The following is a 22,402-nucleotide window of genomic DNA, read 5'->3' as shown; positions in this document are numbered from 1 at the left end:
CCTGCCCTTTAAATTTTCTGCAATTGTCCCAGAAAAGGTAAGTCTGATTCAGTAGATCTCATCAATAAAAGATAATCCTTGTTGTGGCTGGTGTGCACACACAAACTGGCAAATTTAATACACAATTACCATATTTTGCGGACAATAAAATGCACCGAACCATAAGATGCACCCCAAATTTTGGGTATGTAAATAGGAATAACACGTATTTAGTAAAATGGATCTGAGTTATTGTCTGAATTTTTGTTAGCTTACCAGGAGGAGGTGGTGAACCAAAGTCACAGGACGCAGGTTAGCTGCTGCAGGAAGCAGGAGTGGGGCGATGCTGCGGATACTGGGCTGGGAGAAGGCGGTGTCCCAGTGGTGTAAGGCTGCAGACAATGGGCTTCAAGAAAACATCCGATTTTGGAGAGGAATCCATTGATTACCCCACTGTGGGCTTTAGAAAAATGGCCGCCGGAAGTGGCGCATGTGTAGATTGAGATCTCGGCTTGCCATTGAGCAGAGATCTAAATCTGCATATGCGTCGCTTCCGGCAGCCATTTTCCGGAAGCCCACTGCCGGGAAATCAGTGGACTCTGCACCTGCCTTGGACATTTTCTTGAAGCCCAGAGCCCGCAATCTCACACTGCTGGGATACTCCCTCCTGCCAGACCAGGGCCCGCAGCATCGCACTGCTCCTGCTGCCGTCGGCTTCTTGCAGCAGTGACCCTGCCTCCTGTGATCCTGCTCCACTGCTGCCCCCCACCACGGTAAACTATATTTGGATTAATTTATTTTACCTTCCAAATTTCTGGGAAAAAAGTGTGTTTTATAATCTGGAAAATAAGGTAATCTCAATTTCCTGTGGTCTATATGAATGAAATTATATTAATGTACAGTTCTGTAACTGTTGCACATCACACCTGAAGGATCATCCCATATGAATGAAACTATTATAACTAAATCATTTTATCTAATTAACTGCATTTATTGTCAATTATATAGTTATGTGACTGCTGTACCCACTTAAAGAAGAACCTCCATCAAAATTTTTATGCTCTTAATATAAGGCTATGTGCCCACGATGCAGAAATGCTTCGGGTTTTTCCTGAGCGTTTCTGCATCTCCCCTGGCAGAAAAAACGCATGCGGATTGTACATGCGTATTGTACATGTGGATTGTACATGCGGATTGTACATGCGTTTTTCCTGCCAGGGACATGCGGATGTGAAGCATTCTTCACATGCATTTCTGCATGCGGGTTGACAAGCGCTTTCCAAGCGTTTTTAGCATCACTTGGAAAGTGCTTGTCAACTTGGTCACACTATATAAATCCATGCAAAAGGCACGGATTTATATAGTGTGACTAAAAGAATGTTAAAAAATAAAAAATTAAATCTATACTTACCTTCCGATGGCCCCCGTAGTCTTGCTTCACTCGGTCCTGGCTACCGGCAGATCGCGGTACACTGAAGGACCTGCTGACGTCAGCGTCGCTTGACCCGTCACATGACTATGACGTCAGCGCAGGTCCTTCAGTCCATCGCGATCTGTCGGCAAGCAGAGACAAGGACATTGGGGGCCGCCAGAAGGTAAATATAATATTTATTTTTTATTTTATTCTTTTTTTACAGTGTCTATGGTACCCGGGTCCGGAGGAGAGTCTTCTCTCCTCTAGACCTGGGTACCATCTACACATTGGGATGCATGGAATGCGCATCTACATATACAGTGATGCGTAATCCATGCGTTGTAATTCAAGTCAATGGCGCCGAAAGCGCAGCACTTCCGCAAAATAATTGGTAGTGCTGTGTTTTTTTCCACAATGATAATCCGCAGCGGAAATTTCCGCAGCATGTGCACAGCACATGTGGATTATCATTGGGGAACATGGCAGGCTTTCTACCATGCATTTTTAAAGCATTTCTGCAGCGTTTTTGCCGCTGCGGAAATTCTTAAAAAACGCATCGTGGGCACACAGCCTTATGCAATCATCATATTATATAGCACTGTGTACTTACAATTGCTCATTTTGCCTTTCTACCCAGTTAGTTATTCTCTTTTATCTGCTCTACTTGAAAACTGGAAGTCTCTTTTGCATTTATCATTTCCTCTTCAACTCATGACCCAGTAGCTCCTTCCTCCCCCTCTGCCCAGGACTTTTGCTGTGATGACTCATGCAGGGAAAAGAGACTTTCTGTGTCTACATAGAGCTTAGAAGGATTCAGCTACTCAGTTTTTAATCCCACAATGTCATAGACCTAATGGAAAAGAGAAAAATGAACTGGGTAGAAAGGCAAAATGAGCAATTGTAAGTACACAGTGTCATATAATATGATGACTACAATATATTAAAAATATAACTACTTTGATCGAAGGAGGAGGAGGGTTTATTTAATTTTTCACACCAGAACACTGCTTGAAAAAGGTCCTATGTGGAACTTAACTGTTGAACTTTTTGATGTAGGAGAATAAATCATGTTACATTTTTGGAATGCTGCCATATTTTTACTAGATAGCTAGATGGATATTTAGACATGTAGATAAATAATTAGTGGAATTCAATTCCAGGTCAACCTTTGGATCCAGAAAGGAATCTCATGGATGCTTTTTCTAATGTTCTCTGTTCTGTCATATTTGGAGATCGTTTTGAGTACAAGGATAAGAGATTTATTAAGTTCCTCAAAATTGCAGAAGAATCTTTCCGTCTGGCAAGCTCCACCTGGGGACAGGTAAAGAATGATTACAATCTGCTGGTGATTAGACCAATAATAAAGGTAGAGGAGAATGCTGGTATCATGTCTTAGGTGTAGTAACCTAAACAATGTGATCCTCGAGGGAGGGGAGTCCTGCTCAGGTCTTAACCTGTAGGACCAACAGGGACTGAGCCCATTTTCCCGAAGGGCCCCATAGCACTTACGTGGTCTGCCAACTTTTGACAAAATGACTGTTATTGTACTCCCTATCTGACTAATCACCATGTTCATGTTCTCCTTGGCACTATAGCTACAGAGCATTCTTCCCGCAATCATGAAGTATGTTCCTGGACCTCACCATAGAATGATCCCCCTCTCACAAGAACTGGAAGATTTCATACATGAGAGGGTCAAAGCCAGCAAAGAGACCCTGGATCGCTCCTCACCCAGGCATTACATTGACAGCTTCCTCATCAAAATGGAAGAGGTATTTATTCATATAATAAAAAGGGGAACTATAAAGTCTAAATATTGATATGAACATGTTCAGATAGTTAATTATGAGGATTTTTTTATTTGAGCTCCATCTGATATTGCAACTCATCCATATTCAAGTCAATAGGGCTAAGCTGCAATACTGGATTCAGCCTGTAGACATTGGAGGTGCTTGTAAGCTACTTTTAAGATAGAACTCTCTAGTTTTGAATACAGAAACATTTCATTGTACTATTAACACATTTTAATTTTTACATCTTGAAAGAGGACTTAAAATAAATCTTACAGGACATTAATGCTGCCAGAACCACAGAAGCATGAATTAAACACCGGCTACTCTATAGCAGTTGTGCATGTGTTACTCTGAAACTCTGCAGTATTTAAAAGAAAATATATTTTGAAATGCTGCTTTGGGATGATTCTTCTGACTAATCCGAGGCAGGTCCCTTAGGCTTCTTCCCCATTTCCTCTTATTGAATTAGATGTCTCTCCATCCCATTGAATTAGACGTCAAGTCATCAGAGACGCACCATCTCCAGTCAGCTTTTCAAAAGATATTTTCTCTGCGGCCCCGTAGCATTAGGTTATTGTGCACTTTTGATCCTAGGTTCCTGGACTGGAGAGATGTAATGCACCTCCACCATAGAGAACAGTGAGACTATTTAGTTTATCTCTCCCAGCTTACAGAGGAAAAGTGGTTTGGCATGAAGGGGTGTAGTGTATGGAGTATCCATATTTGTGTTACGTTACCCTGTGGTTTGAATAGGCAGGCTTTGGACTAAGTCTGGGAGGTGCATCAGTGAAAAGTAAGGAAAATTAGACTTGTCTATTGAGTGAGCATTCGTGGCTGGGGGCCAGAGTGAACATCTTCAGGAATCATTGGTGACGACGGCCAGAGTGAACATCTAAAGAGAGCATAGGTGGCTGGTGGCCAGAGTGGACATCTACAGAGAGCATTGGTGACTGGTTCAAAGAGCATTGATGGCTGGGGGCTAGAGTGGGCATCTACAGAGAGCATTGGTGACAGAGCATTGGTGACTAGTTCAAAGAGCATTGATGGCTGGGGGCTAGAGTGGGCATCTACAGAGAGCATTGGTGACCATTTCTGGGAGCATTGATGGCTGGGTGCCAAAGTGGACATCAGCAGAGAGCATTGGTGATTGGTTCAGGGAGCATTGGTGGCTGGGGGCCAGAGTGGACGTCTTCAGGGAGCATTGGTGCCTGGTAGCCAAAGTACACATCTTCAGAGAGCATCAATAACTGGATGCCAAAGTGACCATCTCTGGGAACATTAGCAGCTACAGACTAGGGAACGATTTATTTATTGCAGGAGAAGTACAGTAGAGGGCTGGAGGCAGGAGGGGTGTTATGTAGGGCGTAAAAAGACACTGTGCAGTGGGTTGATGCTTATCAAGTGAGCATCAGTTGCTAGAGTGCAGAGTGGACATTTTGGGCAGCTGGAGGCTATGAAGCAGTTTGTTTATTGCAGGAGAGGCATCAGGTTGGCGTTGGGGAGTTTTACTTGGTGCCTGTGACTATACTGTGGGAGACCCATTAGCTGAAACTTATTGATGAGCTAGGTCTGGAGTTTGTTACAAGGAGAACACTAGAATATCCCATTACAAGCCCACAGCCACAGTGAGAAATGGATAAGCCATCAATATAATACTCTATAAACCGTAGCTAAATAGTCATTATTGAACATTGGGACTGATCTATGATTTCTTTCCAGGAAAAGAATAATCCCAACACAGAGTTTAATTTAAAAAATCTCCTAATGTCAACTCATAACCTGTTTGTAGCTGGTATAGAGACGGTCAGCACCACCCTGCGGTATGGACTGCTTATCTTACTGAAGTATCCAGAAATACAAGGTGTGTAAGGAGTCACTACTGCATATATTACTCCATGTAGGAATCTATTGATTTCTCACGGTATACCAGGATGGTGGCCATTTTATGTTTCAGCAGTAATTTCTCCCCCAAGGGAAGAAAGAATTTAAATAAAAAATTTTATAGATTTCTGTATTATTAGGGTGTTTATTTATTTTTTTCTTTTCAAGTAACACTCCTTAAAGGGGTTTTCCCATGAACAAAAGTTCATTTTAATCAATAGATCTTGGTATAATAATAATTTCAACAATTTGATGTGTTTAAATTAAATCTTCCTGTGCTGAGATAATCTTATAAATGTGCCCCTGCTGTGTACTGTGTAATGGCTGTATCTGACTGTACAGGAACATGGTCTGATCATACCACATCTCCTGGGCAGGGGGGGGAAGCAAAGTAGCATACAGATATTACAGCATGGGATGACAGCTGATTCTTTCTTTGAAGTAAAACATTTTTAAAAACATTCAGGGAAGTGTTTTACCTCAATGAAAGAATCAGTCTGTACTGTCTTTTGCTTCCTCCCCTGCCCAGGAGATGTGGTATGATCAGACCATGTTCCTGTACGGTCAGACACAGCCATTACACAGTACACAGCAGGGGCACATTTATAAGATTATTTCAGCACAGGGAGATTTAATTTAAACACATCAAATTGTGGAAATTATTATTTTACCAAGATCTATTGATTAAAATTAACTTTTGTTTGTGTGAAAATCCCTCTAAGGAAACGTTCACACTAGTGTTGAGCCACCCCCGTAGTGTTCGGGTTCGGTTCGGTTCGTCGAACACCGGGATGTTCGAGGAACTGTTCGTCGAACTGTTCGTCGAACACCTTAGAACACCGTCGAACACCGTTAAAACCAATGGCAGGCAAACAAAAACACATAGAAACACATAGAAAACACCTGCAAAGGTGTCCAAAAGCTGACAAACTGCTCAGAAGACACTCTGTTTAAAAAAGCCGGCCGGCAAATTCAGCAGCGGCATACACCGGTACCCGACAATTTAGACAAGAAGGAATAGAGCATCACACATAGATTAGATAGATAGAAACATGTCAGTCACACATATAAGAAGCACAGTGACAGTGTTGGTTACTGCATTTGTCATTTAGTGTAAAGGATTTATTAAAAAAAATATTAGTGTTTTCGTGCACCGTCTCTTTAAAAAAGCCGGCCGGCAATTCAGCATTAGAGATGAGCGGTGTTCGACTAGAACTGTTCGCCAATCTCAAATTCGAGCTGTTTTGGGCGGTGTTCGAGTTGTTCGACGAACCCGAACGATTTGCAAAAAATTCGGCTGTTCGAGGTTATGTTCGATAACTGTTCGTGCACCAAAAGCGTGTCCTGCATGTCTGACGCTATTTAGAGCACCAATCATGCAGGGATTGTCTGCCACTCACTGTAATGCCACAGCCATGGTGGTTGTGGCATTACAGTGGTTGCCCAAATCGATGGGAACAGTGCCAACAGTGAAACATGAAAAGCCGGCAATTCAGCAGCAGCATACACCGGTACCCGACAATTTAGAACCGAAAGAATAGGGCATCACACATAGATTAGATAGATAGAAACATGTCAGCCACATATATACGAAGTACAGTGACAGTGTTGCTTACTGTACTTGTCATTTAGCGTAAAGGATTTATCAAAAAAAATAATAGTGTTTTCATGCACTGTCTCTTTAAAAAAGCCGGCCGGCAATTCAGCATCTGTACCCGACAATTTAGAACAGAAAGAATAGAGCATCACACATAGATTAGATAGATAGAAACATGTCAGTCACATATATAATAAGTACAGTGACAGTGTTGCTTACTGTACTTGTCATTTAGCGTAAAGGATTTATCAAAAAAAATAATAGTGTTTTCATGCACTGTCTCTTTAAAAAAGCCGGCCGGCAATTCAGCATCTGTACCCGACAATTTATAACAGACAGAATAGAGCTTCACACATAGATTAGATAGATAGAAACATGTCAGTCACATATATATGAAGTACAGTGACAGTGTTGGTTACTGTACTTGTCATTTAGTATTAAAATAAAGGATTTATTATTAAAAAAATTGTCGTGGGGTTCCCCTTAATTTTAGGCTCTAGCGGAGGTTAAGCAGACGGCTGGGGCAGATGTTTGAAGCCTGGGAAGGGGGTAATACCCACGGAGCTTCCCAGGCTACTAATATCAGCCCCCAGCTGAATACATAGCCTTTACTAGCTATTAAAATGGGGGACACCCCAAAAAAAATGACGTGGGGTCCCCCCTAATTTAATAGCTAGCAAAGGCTAGGCAGACAGCTGGGGGCTGATATTAATAGCCCAGGAAGGGAGCCATGAATATTGGCCCCCTCCCAGGCTAGAAACACCAGCCGTCAGCCGCCCCAGAAATGGCGCATTCATAGGATGCGCCAATTCTGGCACTTAGCCTCGCTCTTCCACGCTGCCCTGGTGCGGTGGCAGGGGGTAATAGGGTTGGGGTTGATGTCAGCTTATAATGCCAGCTGACATCAAGCCCAGGTTAGTAATGGAGAGGCGTCTATAAGACACCCCCATTACTAACCCCATAGTCAAAGTTAAAAAAAACACAAACACCCAGAATAAAGTCCTTTAATTGAAATAAAGACACAATCCTTTATTGTTCTAAATTAAACCATACTTACCATCACGCCCATTCCAGCTGAAGCCAACGATCTCCTGCAATAAAAGAAAAATAATAAAGCAACCTCATCCTTACCTTTCCATGGTTCCCACGACAGCTTCAGCTCTGCTACATCGAGATGACAGGCTGGACCGCAGCAGAACGCCGCCATCCAGCCTCTCATCCCGCAGGCACTGAGAAGCGCAGGCTTGCTTGCGCTGCTCAGCGTCTCTCTGTGACGACATCCAGATGAGCCGAGTTCATGTCCAATGAACTCGGCTCACCTCATGCACGTCACTGAACTCGGCTCACCTCATGCACGTCACTGACAGCGTGGGAAAATTCTCACGCTGAAGCGGTGAGTGCAGGAGAATTCTCCCACGCTGTCAGTGACGTGCATAAGGTGAGCTCATGTCCAATGAACTCAGCTCACCTCCTGCACTTCACTGACAGCGTGGGAGAATTCTCCTGCACTCAGCGCTTCAGCGTGAGAATTCTCCCACGCTGAAGCGCTGAGTGCAGGAGAATTTTCCCACGCTGTCAGTGACGTGCATAAGGTGAGCTCATGTCCAATGAACTCAGCTCACCTCCTGCACGTCACTGACAGCGTGGGAGAATTCTCCTGCACTCAGCGCTTCAGTGTGAGAATTCTCCCACGCTGAAGCGCTGAGTGCAGGAGAATTTTCCCACGCTGTCAGTGACGTGCATGAGGTGAGCCGAGTTCATTGGACATTAACTCGGCTCATCTGGATGCCCTCACAGAGAGACACTGTGGAGCGCAAGCAAGCCTGCGCTTCTCAGTGTCTGCGGGATGAGAGGCTGGATGGCAGCGTTCTGCTGCGGTCCAGCCTGTCATCTCGATGTAGCAGAGCTGAAGCTGTCATGGGAACCATGGAAAGGTAAGGATGATGTTGCTTTATTATTTTTCTTTTATTTCAGGAGATCGTTGGCTTCAGCTGGAATGGGCGTGATGGTAAGTATGGTTTAATTTAGAACAATAAAGAATTGTGTGTTTATTTCAATTAAAGGACTTTATTCTGGGTGTTGTGTTTTTTTTAAATACTTTACTAGAAATTCATGGTGGTCATGTCTAATATTGGCGTGACCCCATGAATTTCGGGCTTAGGGCCAGCTGATAATGCCAAGCTGGCCCTAACCCCTTTATTACCCAGTGAGCCACCGCACCAGGGCCCTGGATGAGTTGGGTACAGCGCCAGAAGATGGCGCTTCTATGAACGCGCCATTTTCCGGGGTGGCTGCGGACTGCAATTTGTAGCGGGGGGGGGCCCAGAAAGCTTGGGCCTCCCTGCGCTGCAGATTCCAGCCCCCAGCTGCCTAGTTGTACCTGGCTGGACACAAAAATAGGGCGAAGCCCCACGTACTTTTTTTTTAATTATTTCATGAATTTCATGAAATAATTAAGAAAAAAAGGCCTTCCCTATATTGTTGTGTCCGGCCAGGTACAAATAGGCAGCTGGTGGTTGGGGGCAGCCCGTTCCTGCCTGCTGTACCTGGCTGGACACAAATATAGTGCGAAGCCCCACGTCAATTTTTTTTTAATTATTTCATGAATTTCCTGAAATAATTTAAAAAAATTGAAGTGGGGCTTCGCACTATATTTGTGTCCAGCCAGGTACAGCAGGCAGGAACGGGCTGCCCCCATCCACCAGCTGCCTATTTGTACCTGGCCGGACACAACAATATAGGGAAGCCCTTTTTTTCTTAATTATTTCATGAATTTCATGAAATAATTAAAAAAAATTGAAGTGGGGCTTCGCACTATATTTGTGTCCAGCCAGGTACAGCAGGCAGGAACGGGCTGCCCCCAACCACCAGCTGCCTATTTGTACCTGGCCGGACACAACAATATAGGGAAGGCCTTTTTTTCTTAATTATTTCATGAAATTCATGAAATAATTAAAAAAAAAGTACGTGGGGCTTCGCCCTATTTTTGTGTCCAGCCAGGTACAACTAGGCAGCTGGGGGCTGGAATCTGCAGCGCAGGGAGGCCCAAGCTTTCTGGGCCCCCCCCCGCTACAAATTGCAGTCCGCAGCCACCCCGGAAAATGGCGCGTTCATAGAAGCGCCATCTTCTGGCGCTGTACCCAACTCATCCAGGGCCCTGGTGCGGTGGCTCACTGGGTAATAAAGGGGTTAGGGCCAGCTTGGTATTATCAGCTGGCCCCAAGCCCAAAATTCATGGGGTCACGCCAGTATTAGACATGACCGCCATGAATTTCTAGTAAAGTATTTAAAAAAAACACAACACCCAGAATAAAGTCCTTTAATTGAAATAAAGACACAATCCTTTATTGTTCTAAATTAAACCATACTTACCATCACACCCATTCCAGCTGAAGCCAACGATCTCCTGCAATAAAAGAAAAATAATAAAGCAACCTCATCCTTACCTTTCCATGGTTCCCACGACAGCTTCAGCTCTGCTACATCGAGATGACAGGCTGGACCGCAGCAGAACGCTGCCATCCCGCCTGTCATGCCGCAGACACTGAGAAGCGCAGGCTTGCTTGCGCTCCTCACTGTCTCGCTGTGACGGCATCCAGATGAGCCGAGGTCATGTCCAATGAACTCGGCTCACCTCATGCACGTCACTGACAGCGTGGGAAAATTCTCACGCTGAAGTGCTGAGTGCAGGAGAATTCTCCCACGCTGTCAGTGATGTGCATGAGGTGAGCTCATGTCCAATGAACTCAGCTCACCTCCTGCACGTCACTGACAGCGTGGGAAAATTCTCCTGCAATCAGCGCTTCAGCGTGAGAATTTTCCCACGCTGTCAGTGACGTGCATGAGGTGAGCCGAGTTCATTGGACATGAACTCGGCTCATCTGGATGTCGTCACAGAGAGACGCTGAGCAGCGCAAGCAAGCCTGCGCTTCTCAGTGTCTGCGGGATGACAGGCTGGATGGCAGCGTTCTGCTGCGGTCCAGCCTGTCATCTCGATGTAGCAGAGCTGAAGCTGTCGTGGGAACCATGGAAAGGTAAGGATGAGGTTGCTTTATTATTTTTCTTTTATTGCAGGAGATCGTTGGCTTCAGCTGGAATGGGCGTGATGGTAGGTATGGTTTAATTTAGAACAATAAAGGATTGTGTCTTTATTTCAATTAAAGGACTTTATTCTGGGTGTTTGTGTTTTTTTTAACTTTGACTATGGGGTTAGTAATGGGGGTGTCTTATAGACGCCTCTCCATTACTAACCTGGGCTTGATGTCAGCTGGCATTATAAGCTGACATCAACCCCAACCCTATTACCCCCTGCCACCGCACCAGGGCAGCGTGGAAGAGCGAGGCTAAGTGCCAGAATTGGCGCATCCTATGAATGCGCCATTTCTGGGGCGGCTGACGGCTGGTGTTTCTAGCCTGGGAGGGGGCCAATATTCATGGCTCCCTTCCTGGGCTATTAATATCAGCCCCCAGCTGTCTGCCTAGCCTTTGCTAGCTATTAAATTAGGGGGGACCCCACGTCATTTTTTTTGGGGGGTCCCCCATTTTAATAGCTAGTAAAGGCTATGTATTCAGCTGGGGGCTGATATTAGTAGCCTGGGAAGCTCCGTGGGTATTACCCCCTTCCCAGGCTTCAAACATCTGCCCCAGCCGTCTGCTTAACCTCCGCTAGAGCCTAAAATTAAGGGGAACCCCACGCCAATTTTTTTAATAATAAATCCTTTATTTTAATACTAAATGACAAGTACAGTAACCAACACTGTCACTGTACTTATTATATATGTGACTGACATGTTTCTATCTATCTAATCTATGTGTGAAGCTCTATTCTTTCTGTTCTAAATTGTCGGGTACAGATGCTGAATTGCCGGCCGGCTTTTTTAAAGAGACGGTGCACGAAAACACTAATATTTTTTTTAATAAATCCTTTACACTAAATGACAAATGCAGTAACCAACACTGTCACTGTGCTTCTTATATGTGTGACTGACATGTTTCTATCTATCTAATCTATGTGTGATGCTCTATTCCTTCTTGTCTAAATTGTCGGGTACCGGTGTATGCCGCTGCTGAATTTGCCGGCCGGCTTTTTTAAACAGAGTGTCTTCTGAGCAGTTTGTCAGCTTTTGGACACCTTTGCAGGTGTTTTATATGTGTTTCTATGTGTTTTTGTTTGCCTGCCATTGGTTTTAACGGTGTTCGACGGTGTTCTAAGGTGTTCGACGAACAGTTCGACGAACAGTTCCTCGAACATCCCGGTGTTCGACGAACCGAACCGAACCCGAACACTACGGGGGTGGCTCAACACTATTCAGCATCTGTACCCGACAATTTAGAACAGAAAGAATAGAGCTTCACACATAGATTAGATAGATAGAAACATGTCAGTCACATATATAATAAGTACAGTGACAGTGTTGGTTACTGTACTTGTCATTTAGTATTAAAATAAAGGATTTATTATTAAAAAAATTGGCGTGGGGTTCCCCTTAATTTTAGGCTCTAGCGGAGGTTAAGCAGACGGCTGGGGCAGATGTTTGAAGCCTGGGAAGGGGGTAATACCCACGGAGCTTCCCAGGCTACTAATATCAGCCCCCAGCTGAATACATAGCCTTTACTAGCTATTAAAATGGGGGACCCCCCAAAAAAAATGACGTGGGGTCCCCCCTAATTTAATAGCTAGCAAAGGCTAGGCAGACAGCTGGGGGCTGATATTAATAGCCCAGGAAGGGAGCCATGAATATTGGCCCCCTCCCAGGCTAGAAACACCAGCCGTCAGCCGCCCCAGAAATGGCGCATTCATAGGATGCGCCAATTCTGGCACTTAGCCTCGCTCTTCCACGCTGCCCTGGTGCGGTGGCAGGGGGTAATAGGGTTGGGGTTGATGTCAGCTTATAATGCCAGCTGACATCAAGCCCAGGTTAGTAATGGAGAGGCGTCTATAAGACACCCCCATTACTAACCCCATAGTCAAAGTTAAAAAAAACACAAACACCCAGAATAAAGTCCTTTAATTGAAATAAAGACACAATCCTTTATTGTTCTAAATTAAACCATACCTACCATCACGCCCATTCCAGCTGAAGCCAACGATCTCCTGCAATAAAAGAAAAATAATAAAGCAACCTCATCCTTACCTTTCCATGGTTCCCACGACAGCTTCAGCTCTGCTACATCGAGATGACAGGCTGGACCGCAGCAGAACGCTGCCATCCAGCCTGTCATCCCGCAGACACTGAGAAGCGCAGGCTTGCTTGCGCTGCTCAGCGTCTCTCTGTGACGACATCCAGATGAGCCGAGTTCATGTCCAATGAACTCGGCTCACCTCATGCACGTCACTGACAGCGTGGGAAAATTCTCACGCTGAAGCGCTGATTGCAGGAGAATTTTCCCACGCTGTCAGTGACGTGCAGGAGGTGAGCTGAGTTCATTGGACATGAGCTCACCTCATGCACATCACTGACAGCGTGGGAGAATTCTCCTGCACTCAGCACTTCAGCGTGAGAATTTTCCCACGCTGTCAGTGACGTGCATGAGGTGAGCCGAGTTCATTGGACATGACCTCGGCTCATCTGGATGCCGTCACAGCGAGACAGTGAGGAGCGCAAGCAAGCCTGCGCTTCTCAGTGTCTGCGGCATGACAGGCGGGATGGCAGCGTTCTGCTGCGGTCCAGCCTGTCATCTCGATGTAGCAGAGCTGAAGCTGTCGTGGGAACCATGGAAAGGTAAGGATGAGGTTGCTTTATTATTTTTCTTTTATTGCAGGAGATCGTTGGCTTCAGCTGGAATGGGTGTGATGGTAAGTATGGTTTAATTTAGAACAATAAAGGATTGTGTCTTTATTTCAATTAAAGGACTTTATTCTGGGTGTTGTGTTTTTTTTAAATACTTTACTAGAAATTCATGGCGGTCATGTCTAATACTGGCGTGACCCCATGAATTTTGGGCTTGGGGCCAGCTGATAATACCAAGCTGGCCCTAACCCCTTTATTACCCAGTGAGCCACCGCACCAGGGCCCTGGATGAGTTGGGTACAGCGCCAGAAGATGGCGCTTCTATGAACGCGCCATTTTCCGGGGTGGCTGCGGACTGCAATTTGTAGCGGGGGGGGGCCCAGAAAGCTTGGGCCTCCCTGCGCTGCAGATTCCAGCCCCCAGCTGCCTAGTTGTACCTGGCTGGACACAAAAATAGGGCGAAGCCCCACGTACTTTTTTTTTAATTATTTCATGAATTTCATGAAATAATTAAGAAAAAAAGGCCTTCCCTATATTGTTGTGTCCGGCCAGGTACAAATAGGCAGCTGGTGGTTGGGGGCAGCCCGTTCCTGCCTGCTGTACCTGGCTGGACACAAATATAGTGCGAAGCCCCACTTCAATTTTTTTTAATTATTTCATGAAATTCATGAAATAATTAAGAAAAAAAGGGCTTCCCTATATTGTTGTGTCCGGCCAGGTACAAATAGGCAGCTGGTGGATGGGGGCAGCCCGTTCCTGCCTGCTGTACCTGGCTGGACACAAATATAGTGCGAAGCCCCACTTCAATTTTTTTAAATTATTTCAGGAAATTCATGAAATAATTAAAAAAAAATTGACGTGGGGCTTCGCACTATATTTGTGTCCAGCCAGGTACAGCAGGCAGGAACGGGCTGCCCCCAACCACCAGCTGCCTATTTGTACCTGGCCGGACACAACAATATAGGGAAGGCCTTTTTTTCTTAATTATTTCATGAAATTCATGAAATAATTAAAAAAAAAGTACGTGGGGCTTCGCCCTATTTTTGTGTCCAGCCAGGTACAACTAGGCAGCTGGGGGCTGGAATCTGCAGCGCAGGGAGGCCCAAGCTTTCTGGGCCCCCCCCCGCTACAAATTGCAGTCCGCAGCCACCCCGGAAAATGGCGCGTTCATAGAAGCGCCATCTTCTGGCGCTGTACCCAACTCATCCAGGGCCCTGGTGCGGTGGCTCACTGGGTAATAAAGGGGTTAGGGCCAGCTTGGCATTATCAGCTGGCCCTAAGCCCGAAATTCATGGGGTCACGCCAATATTAGACATGACCACCATGAATTTCTAGTAAAGTATTTAAAAAAAACACAACACCCAGAATAAAGTCCTTTAATTGAAATAAACACACAATTCTTTATTGTTCTAAATTAAACCATACTTACCATCACGCCCATTCCAGCTGAAGCCAACGATCTCCTGAAATAAAAGAAAAATAATAAAGCAACATCATCCTTACCTTTCCATGGTTCCCATGACAGCTTCAGCTCTGCTACATCGAGATGACAGGCTGGACCGCAGCAGAACGCTGCCATCCAGCCTCTCATCCCGCAGACACTGAGAAGCGCAGGCTTGCTTGCGCTCCACAGTGTCTCTCTGTGAGGGCATCCAGATGAGCCGAGTTAATGTCCAATGAACTCGGCTCACCTCATGCACGTCACTGACAGCGTGGGAAAATTCTCCTGCACTCAGCGCTTCAGCGTGGGAGAATTCTCACACTGAAGCGCTGAGTGCAGGAGAATTCTCCCACGCTGTCAGTGACGTGCAGGAGGTGAGCTGAGTTCATTGGACATGAGCTCACCTTATGCACGTCACTGACAGCGTGGGAAAATTCTCCTGCACTCAGCGCTTCAGCGTGGGAGAATTCTCACGCTGAAGCGCTGAGTGCAGGAGAATTCTCCCACGCTGTCAGTGAAGTGCAGGAGGTGAGCTGAGTTCATTGGACATGAGCTCACCTTATGCACGTCACTGACAGCGTGGGAGAATTCTCCTGCACTCACCGCTTCAGCGTGAGAATTTTCCCACGCTGTCAGTGACGTGCATGAGGTGAGCCGAGTTCAGTGACGTGCATGAGGTGAGCCGAGTTCATTGGACATGAACTCGGCTCATCTGGATGTCGTCACAGAGAGACGCTGAGCAGCGCAAGCAAGCCTGCGCTTCTCAGTGCCTGCGGGATGAGAGGCTGGATGGCGGCGTTCTGCTGCGGTCCAGCCTGTCATCTCGATGTAGCAGAGCTGAAGCTGTCGTGGGAACCATGGAAAGGTAAGGATGAGGTTGCTTTATTATTTTTCTTTTATTGCAGGAGATCGTTGGCTTCAGCTGGAATGGGCGTGATGGTAAGTATGGTTTAATTTAGAACAATAAAGGATTGTGTCTTTATTTCAATTAAAGGACTTTATTCTGGGTGTTTGTGTTTTTTTTAACTTTGACTATGGGGTTAGTAATGGGGGTGTCTTATAGACGCCTCTCCATTACTAACCTGGGCTTGATGTCAGCTGGCATTATAAGCTGACATCAACCCCAACCCTATTACCCCCTGCCACCGCACCAGGGCAGCGTGGAAGAGCGAGGCTAAGTGCCAGAATTGGCGCATCCTATGAATGCGCCATTTCTGGGGCGGCTGACGGCTGGTGTTTCTAGCCTGGGAGGGGGCCAATATTCATGGCTCCCTTCCTGGGCTATTAATATCAGCCCCCAGCTGTCTGCCTAGCCTTTGCTAGCTATTAAATTAGGGGGGACCCCACGTCATTTTTTTTGGGGTGTCCCCCATTTTAATAGCTAGTAAAGGCTATGTATTCAGCTGGGGGCTGATATTAGTAGCCTGGGAAGCTCCGTGGGTATTACCCCCTTCCCAGGCTTCAAACATCTGCCCCAGCCGTCTGCTTAACCTCCGCTAGAGCCTAAAATTAAGGGGAACCCCACGACAATTTTTTTAATAATAAATCCTTTATTTTAATACTAAATGACAAGTACAGTAACCAACACTGTCACTGTACTTCATATATATGTGACTGACATGTTTCTATCTATCTAATCTATGTGTGAAGCTCTATTCTGTCTGTTATAAATTGTCGGGTACAGATGCTGAATTGCCGGCCGGCTTTTTTAAAGAGACAGTGCATGAAAACACTATTATTTTTTTTGATAAATCCTTTACGCTAAATGACAAGTACAGTAAGCAACACTGTCACTGTACTTATTATATATGTGACTGACATGTTTCTATCTATCTAATCTATGTGTGATGCTCTATTCTTTCTGTTCTAAATTGTCGGGTACAGATGCTGAATTGCCGGCCGGCTTTTTTAAAGAGACAGTGCATGAAAACACTATTATTTTTTTTGATAAATCCTTTACGCTAAATGACAAGTACAGTAAGCAACACTGTCACTGTACTTCGTATATATGTGGCTGACATGTTTCTATCTATCTAATCTATGTGTGATGCCCTATTCTTTCGGTTCTAAATTGTCGGGTACCGGTGTATGCTGCTGCTGAATTGCCGGCTTTTCATGTTTCACTGTTGGCACTGTTCCCATCGATTTGGGCAACCACTGTAATGCCACAACCACCATGGCTGTGGCATTACAGTGAGTGGCAGACAATCCCTGCATGATTGGTGCTCTAAATAGCGTCAGACATGCAGGACACGCTTTTGGTGCACGAACAGTTATCGAACATAACCTCGAACAGCCGAATTTTTTGCAAATCGTTCGGGTTCGTCGAACAACTCGAACACCGCCCAAAACAGCTCGAATTTGAGATTGGCGAACAGTTCTAGTCGAACACCGCTCATCTCTAGTTCACACATTCAGTATTTGGTCAGTATTTTACATCAGCATTTGTAAGCCAAAACCAGGAGTGGGTGAAATATGCAGACGTAGTGATGTGTTTCTATTATACTTTTCCTCTGATTGCGCCACTCCTGATTTTGGCTTACAAATACTGATGTAAAATACTGACCAAATGCTAAACATGTGAACGTGGTCTTAAAAAGGTTGCACATTATTATAAAAACATGACTGCTTTCTTTCAAATATACTGCAACATCTTTCCATAGGTCGTGTCTACATCTATATAATATATGGGGTTGTTCTGCAATACCACACATAATTTGTGGACAGGTGTGCCACTGTTTTTGAAAGAAAGCAGCCATGTTTCTTCTAATCCTATAAATTCTCTTAGGAGGTTGTCCAATGATATAATATTGATAGGTCATCAATATCAGATTAAAAGAGTCCAACACCCCATACCCCCAATGACGAGCTGTAATCATCAACAGTGGTGGTACAGCACACCTCCACTCAATGTGCAGCTACCACTGCCGAGAACTTCCGATTAGCTCCTATTCAGCAACCACTGTGCAGTTTCATTCAATATATACTTTTGTGGCATTTGTCCAAACTAGTAAGAGCTTATTAATATTGGCCCCAACAATCTTAAATTGACAACTTTCTAAAGAATAAACCTTCAATACTACATGCCTGGACAACTACTTTCATTTAAACAGGAATGAAGCTATCAGGGGGGTTCAGAGATAGCAGTTATATTTGGGCCTTGGTGCATTAGTAGCCCAGAGGATTATTTTCAACATAAGTATGGATGAGCAGACCCGTGGATGTTCGGGTTCGTCGAGTTCGGCCGAACTACAGTAAAAATTTGAGTATACGAACTTGACCCCGAACCCAATAAAAGTCAAAGGCAACCCAAACTTCAGTGCTTTAAAATGGCTGTAAAATAGTCATTGTAAGGGCTAGGGGGCTGCAAAAGGAAATTAAATGGGGGTAAAAGCAGGACAAGTGCACGCTGCTTTGCAAACAAATTTGGAAAGGTAATTGACTTAACATAACATAGAATCCCCCCAAAAAAAGGATACATTTTAGGATGGATCTAAAAAGTTTGTGAAGTGGATTGGATTAAAAAAAAAATGTTAAGATGAGGCCTTGTACCACAGTGGCCGCGTACTAATGGCTGGTACAGTGAAACTGCGAATGATCGTTAAATCAGTCAATTTGGATTAAACTTTTTGAATTTCTGGCTACAGATTGCAGTAAAATCATAAATCGGTAAGGAATGCATGGAAAGCCTTATAGAGGCACCACATTGGCCCCCACATCCTTGCCCCTCTCCTGAGTGACCCTGTGCACTATCTTGGGTACATTGGTTGAAGAGGCAGGGTGGCTGTGGTGTCCTTGGGAGGCCATTCACCTCACCCATGCCGTGCAAGGGGTGTTTTCTCTCCGCCTGGCGCTTCTGGACATGGCCAGAACAGCGAGCCGCTCTCCCTTCCCCTCAACCACCCTATGCCGTACAGGCTCTGTTACATGCTGGTGTCCTTGGAGTACAGTGAATCAGGCTTTCAATCTGGACAGGCAGCCTGATAAACAGGTACCACAACCATGGTGGGCAGCAGTTAAGCAAATGAAACACTCATCAACTGAGCCAGCTGTTGACGTTGCAAGACACAATAGCCATCCATGACAATTTAGAGGCTCTGTGTTTGGAATGAGAAGTTAAATCCTTTAATGACCATCTATTGGACGGTAAATTTGGTGCAAGCATCCACGATAACTACAGCTCCAACAGCGTACAGTAAAGTCTCCCACCACTACTGGGCAAACACAGATTGTACAGTGAAACTGAGAATCGTCATTAAATGAGTTAATTTTGCCTGCACAGTTGCTCAGTAGTTAGCATAGCAGCGTTGCAGCACTGAGGTCCTGGGTTCTAATCCCATCAAGGACAACATCTGCATGTTTGCGTGGATTTCCCCTGGGTACTCCGGTTTCCTCCCACACTTTAAAGACATACTGATAGGCAATATAGACAGTGATGATAATGTCTGTAAAACTCTGTAGAATTAATGGCTATATAAGTGAGTAAAATCAATAAATAAATACATTTCTCATAACGGATCACCGTAAAAAAGATGAAATTGTCAAAGAATGTATGGAAGAAAGCTATCCAGATAAAAACTGTGGAAAACATGTATGTGACCAGAATGAAGACTGCAAAAAATAAGAACTTGACGGCCACGTCCATGTCTTTTATTTGATGCTCTCCTCATTTCTTTACCGACAGTAGTATCAGAGACATGGGTGTATAAGAGTCAAAACATTTTTTTGGAACACACAGTACTATTAGACATAGGTGCATAAGGTTAGAAAAATGTCTTATTACTAGTGATGAGCGATCATACTTACTTCTGCTCAGTGCTCACTGCTCGAGATGCTCGGCGCTCGCCGAGTATTTTCGGGTTGCTCGGCGGGAGCTCGGGGCCCCTCCCTGCATGTTTGGCACTCTTTAGAGTGCCAATCAACATGCAGGGATTGCCTGCCACACACTGTAATGCTGCAGCCATGTTGGTTGTGGCATTACAGTGATTGGATGGCCGCACAGCGTCATCAGGTCTGTATCAGACCTGGCGCCGCTGTGCTCATCAATCTACTCTGCAATCAGGCAGTGTAGGGAGAGGTGCTGCTGAGCTGGAGAGAGATTCGGTTGCTTATTAGTTAGTGTAGGTATTCTTCAAGATTCTCTACATATCCATCGTTTTGAGAACTAATCCCTCTGCAGAGATATCAGTCCTAGGCAGGCAGGCAGGGTATATAGCAGACTGCAGTGCACATAGCAAGAGGATCCATTCAAGTTCTGTCTGCTGGTGGTTTTACAGATTTTTGTAGAAATAGCCCCAGGTATCAGGGGCCAGGAATAAGTTTTTTTTATCTTTATCCTGATTATTTGCTTAAAAAGCAACCCAGAGAACACCGTTTTTCTCTGCCATTTGCTTGTTGGCACTGCAGAATACAGCCAGGTACTTTCCATATTACAGCACTAAAAATCCAGCTATTTAAAACTGTGGTTTATCCGTCACACGGATCACATATAATTGCACTGAAAATATTGCCATTTCTGGCCTCCATTGAAATTTTGTTGCAGTGTGTCAGCGAACTTATTGACATGAGATCGGCGCTGTTAAAAATAGTTACCAAAGACCAGCTTTTTAAAACTGTGGTTTGTCCGTCACATGGATCACATATAATTGCGCTGAAAATTCTGCTATTTCTGGCCTCCATTAAAAAATGTTTTCAATGTCTCAGTGAAGTTATTGATACCAGTTTGCTTTTAAAAATAGTTACCTACAGTCCAGTTATTTAAAGCTGTGGTTTGTCCGTCACACGGATCACATATAAGTTCGCTCCAAATTCAGCCATTTGTAGTGAGCGTGGAAGATATTGTCCTCCATTTAAAATGGGCAAGGCACGTGGCAAGGTACGGGGAACTGGACATGATGATGATGTGATCTTGATGGTGCATGCAGAGGCCGAGGCCGTGGGCAAGCTGAAATTGTGCCACAACAAACACCCAATTCTTCTCGCTCGACCTTCCTGTCACAATTAATAGGGGACCACAGAACACCACTATTGAACACAGAGCAGTGTCAAAAGGTTAATGGTTGGATAGCAGATAATGCTTCTAGTCACTTAGCCACCACCACCCTGTCTTCCACACGGTCAAGTCTCAGTAGCCGTGAGTCTGGACTGCATATTCCTCACCCTGATCCTCCTTCCTCCCACCATGCTGAGTGCCCAGAGACAACTGATCCATCACTTGGACACTCCGAAGAGCTGTTCACTTTTCCATTTATAGATTCGGGCTTCTCGCCTGGTCCACTTGAAGCGAGGCAAGAGAAGATCGCATGTAGTGATGCCCAAATATTTGAGCAGCCACGGTCATACAAAGGCGATGATGGGAAAGTGTCACAAGAGGTGGACGATGATGAGACACAATTGCCAGAAAGTCAGGAGGAGGACCAGGGTGCGGAAGTGGAAGACGAGGTGGTGTATGATATAGTAACTGACTCAACCTGCTAGCTGGACATGCAGAGTGAGGACAGCAGCACACAGAGAGAGGGAGGCAGAGCACCCCAACAGGCAGGAAGAAGCAGTGTGGTGGCTGCAGACAGAAGGTGGTCTACCATTCCCTGTAACACCAACATGGGGTAAGTTGCCAGTACAACTGTTAGGTCTTCCAGAGTCTGTTTTTTTTTAAAAACTCTGCCGATAATCCCAAAAAGACCATTTGCACCACCTGCCAGGCCAGCATCAGCAGGGGTAACAAAACTACCAGCCTGACCACCACCAGCATGATCAGGCACATTGCATAAAAGCACCCGACTTTGTGGGCCGAACACAAGGGTCCAGAAACAGTGTCAGAGGGTGATACCACTGCTTCTTCCGCTGTTATGCGTGCCAGCCAATCCCCTGTCCATAGTGCATGGGAAGATGCCTCCTGCCCTGCACCTGTCATTGCATACTCTCAAACAGCATCATCAGCAAGCACATCCTTGTCCCAGCACAGCGTTCCGTTGTCCATACCCCAGTCCTTGGAACGCAAGCGCAAATACGCAGCCAAAGTCCCACAGGCCACACTACTAAATTCCCACATTTCGCGACTGCTTGCGCTCGAAATGTTGCCTTTTAGGCTCGTGGAGACAGAAGCTTTCCACCACCTGATGGCGGCGGCTGTCCCTCGGTACTCGGTCCCCAGCCACCACTATTTCTCCCAGTGTGCCTTCCCCGCTTTACACGAGCACATTTCTCACAACATTAGACATTAGACGTGGGACGGAAAACATCCTCCCGACGCTGAAGATTGCGGGCCCTAGGTCAATCAGGGTTGCCCCAACAGTCTACAGCTCCTGCGCCTCATCATCCTCAGCCCCCTCCTCCACTTCAGCCTCCATCTCTGAAATGACCACATCAGTCACAAGCTGTATGCATTGCAGAACTGCATCAGCCAAGCGGCAACAGGCTGTGCTGAACCTAATATGCTTAGGTGAAAAAAACGCGCAATGCTGAAGAGGTGTGGACAGCTGTGAAAGAGCAGGCAGATCTGTGGCTGACACCACTCAACCTATAGCCAGGCATGGTTGTGTTTGACAATGGCCGGAACCTGGTGGC

At 45.4% G+C, this 22,402-nt stretch overlaps 1 protein-coding gene across 1 annotated transcript in view; it reads left to right on the top strand.

Moving 5' to 3' along the window:
- The window catches only part of LOC141154967 (cytochrome P450 2G1-like), a 140,480-nt gene that overhangs the window by 70,492 nt on the left and 47,586 nt on the right, over positions 1–22,402 (top strand). Inside the window, exons 4-6 of the mRNA XM_073641546.1 lie at positions 2,554–2,714; positions 2,989–3,165; positions 4,906–5,047. Coding sequence (XP_073497647.1) covers positions 2,554–2,714; positions 2,989–3,165; positions 4,906–5,047 — 480 coding nt within the window. The remainder of the gene's footprint in view (positions 1–2,553; positions 2,715–2,988; positions 3,166–4,905; positions 5,048–22,402) is intronic.

Source organism: Phyllobates terribilis, unplaced genomic scaffold, assembly GCF_046119375.1.
Source record: "Phyllobates terribilis strain yellow unplaced genomic scaffold, ASM4611937v1 Scaffold_7__3_contigs__length_470593459, whole genome shotgun sequence".
NCBI classification, from domain to species: Eukaryota; Metazoa; Chordata; class Amphibia; order Anura; family Dendrobatidae; genus Phyllobates; species Phyllobates terribilis.
Note: the sequence above shows the minus strand (reverse complement) of the source record. Positions and strands in the feature narration are given on the sequence as shown.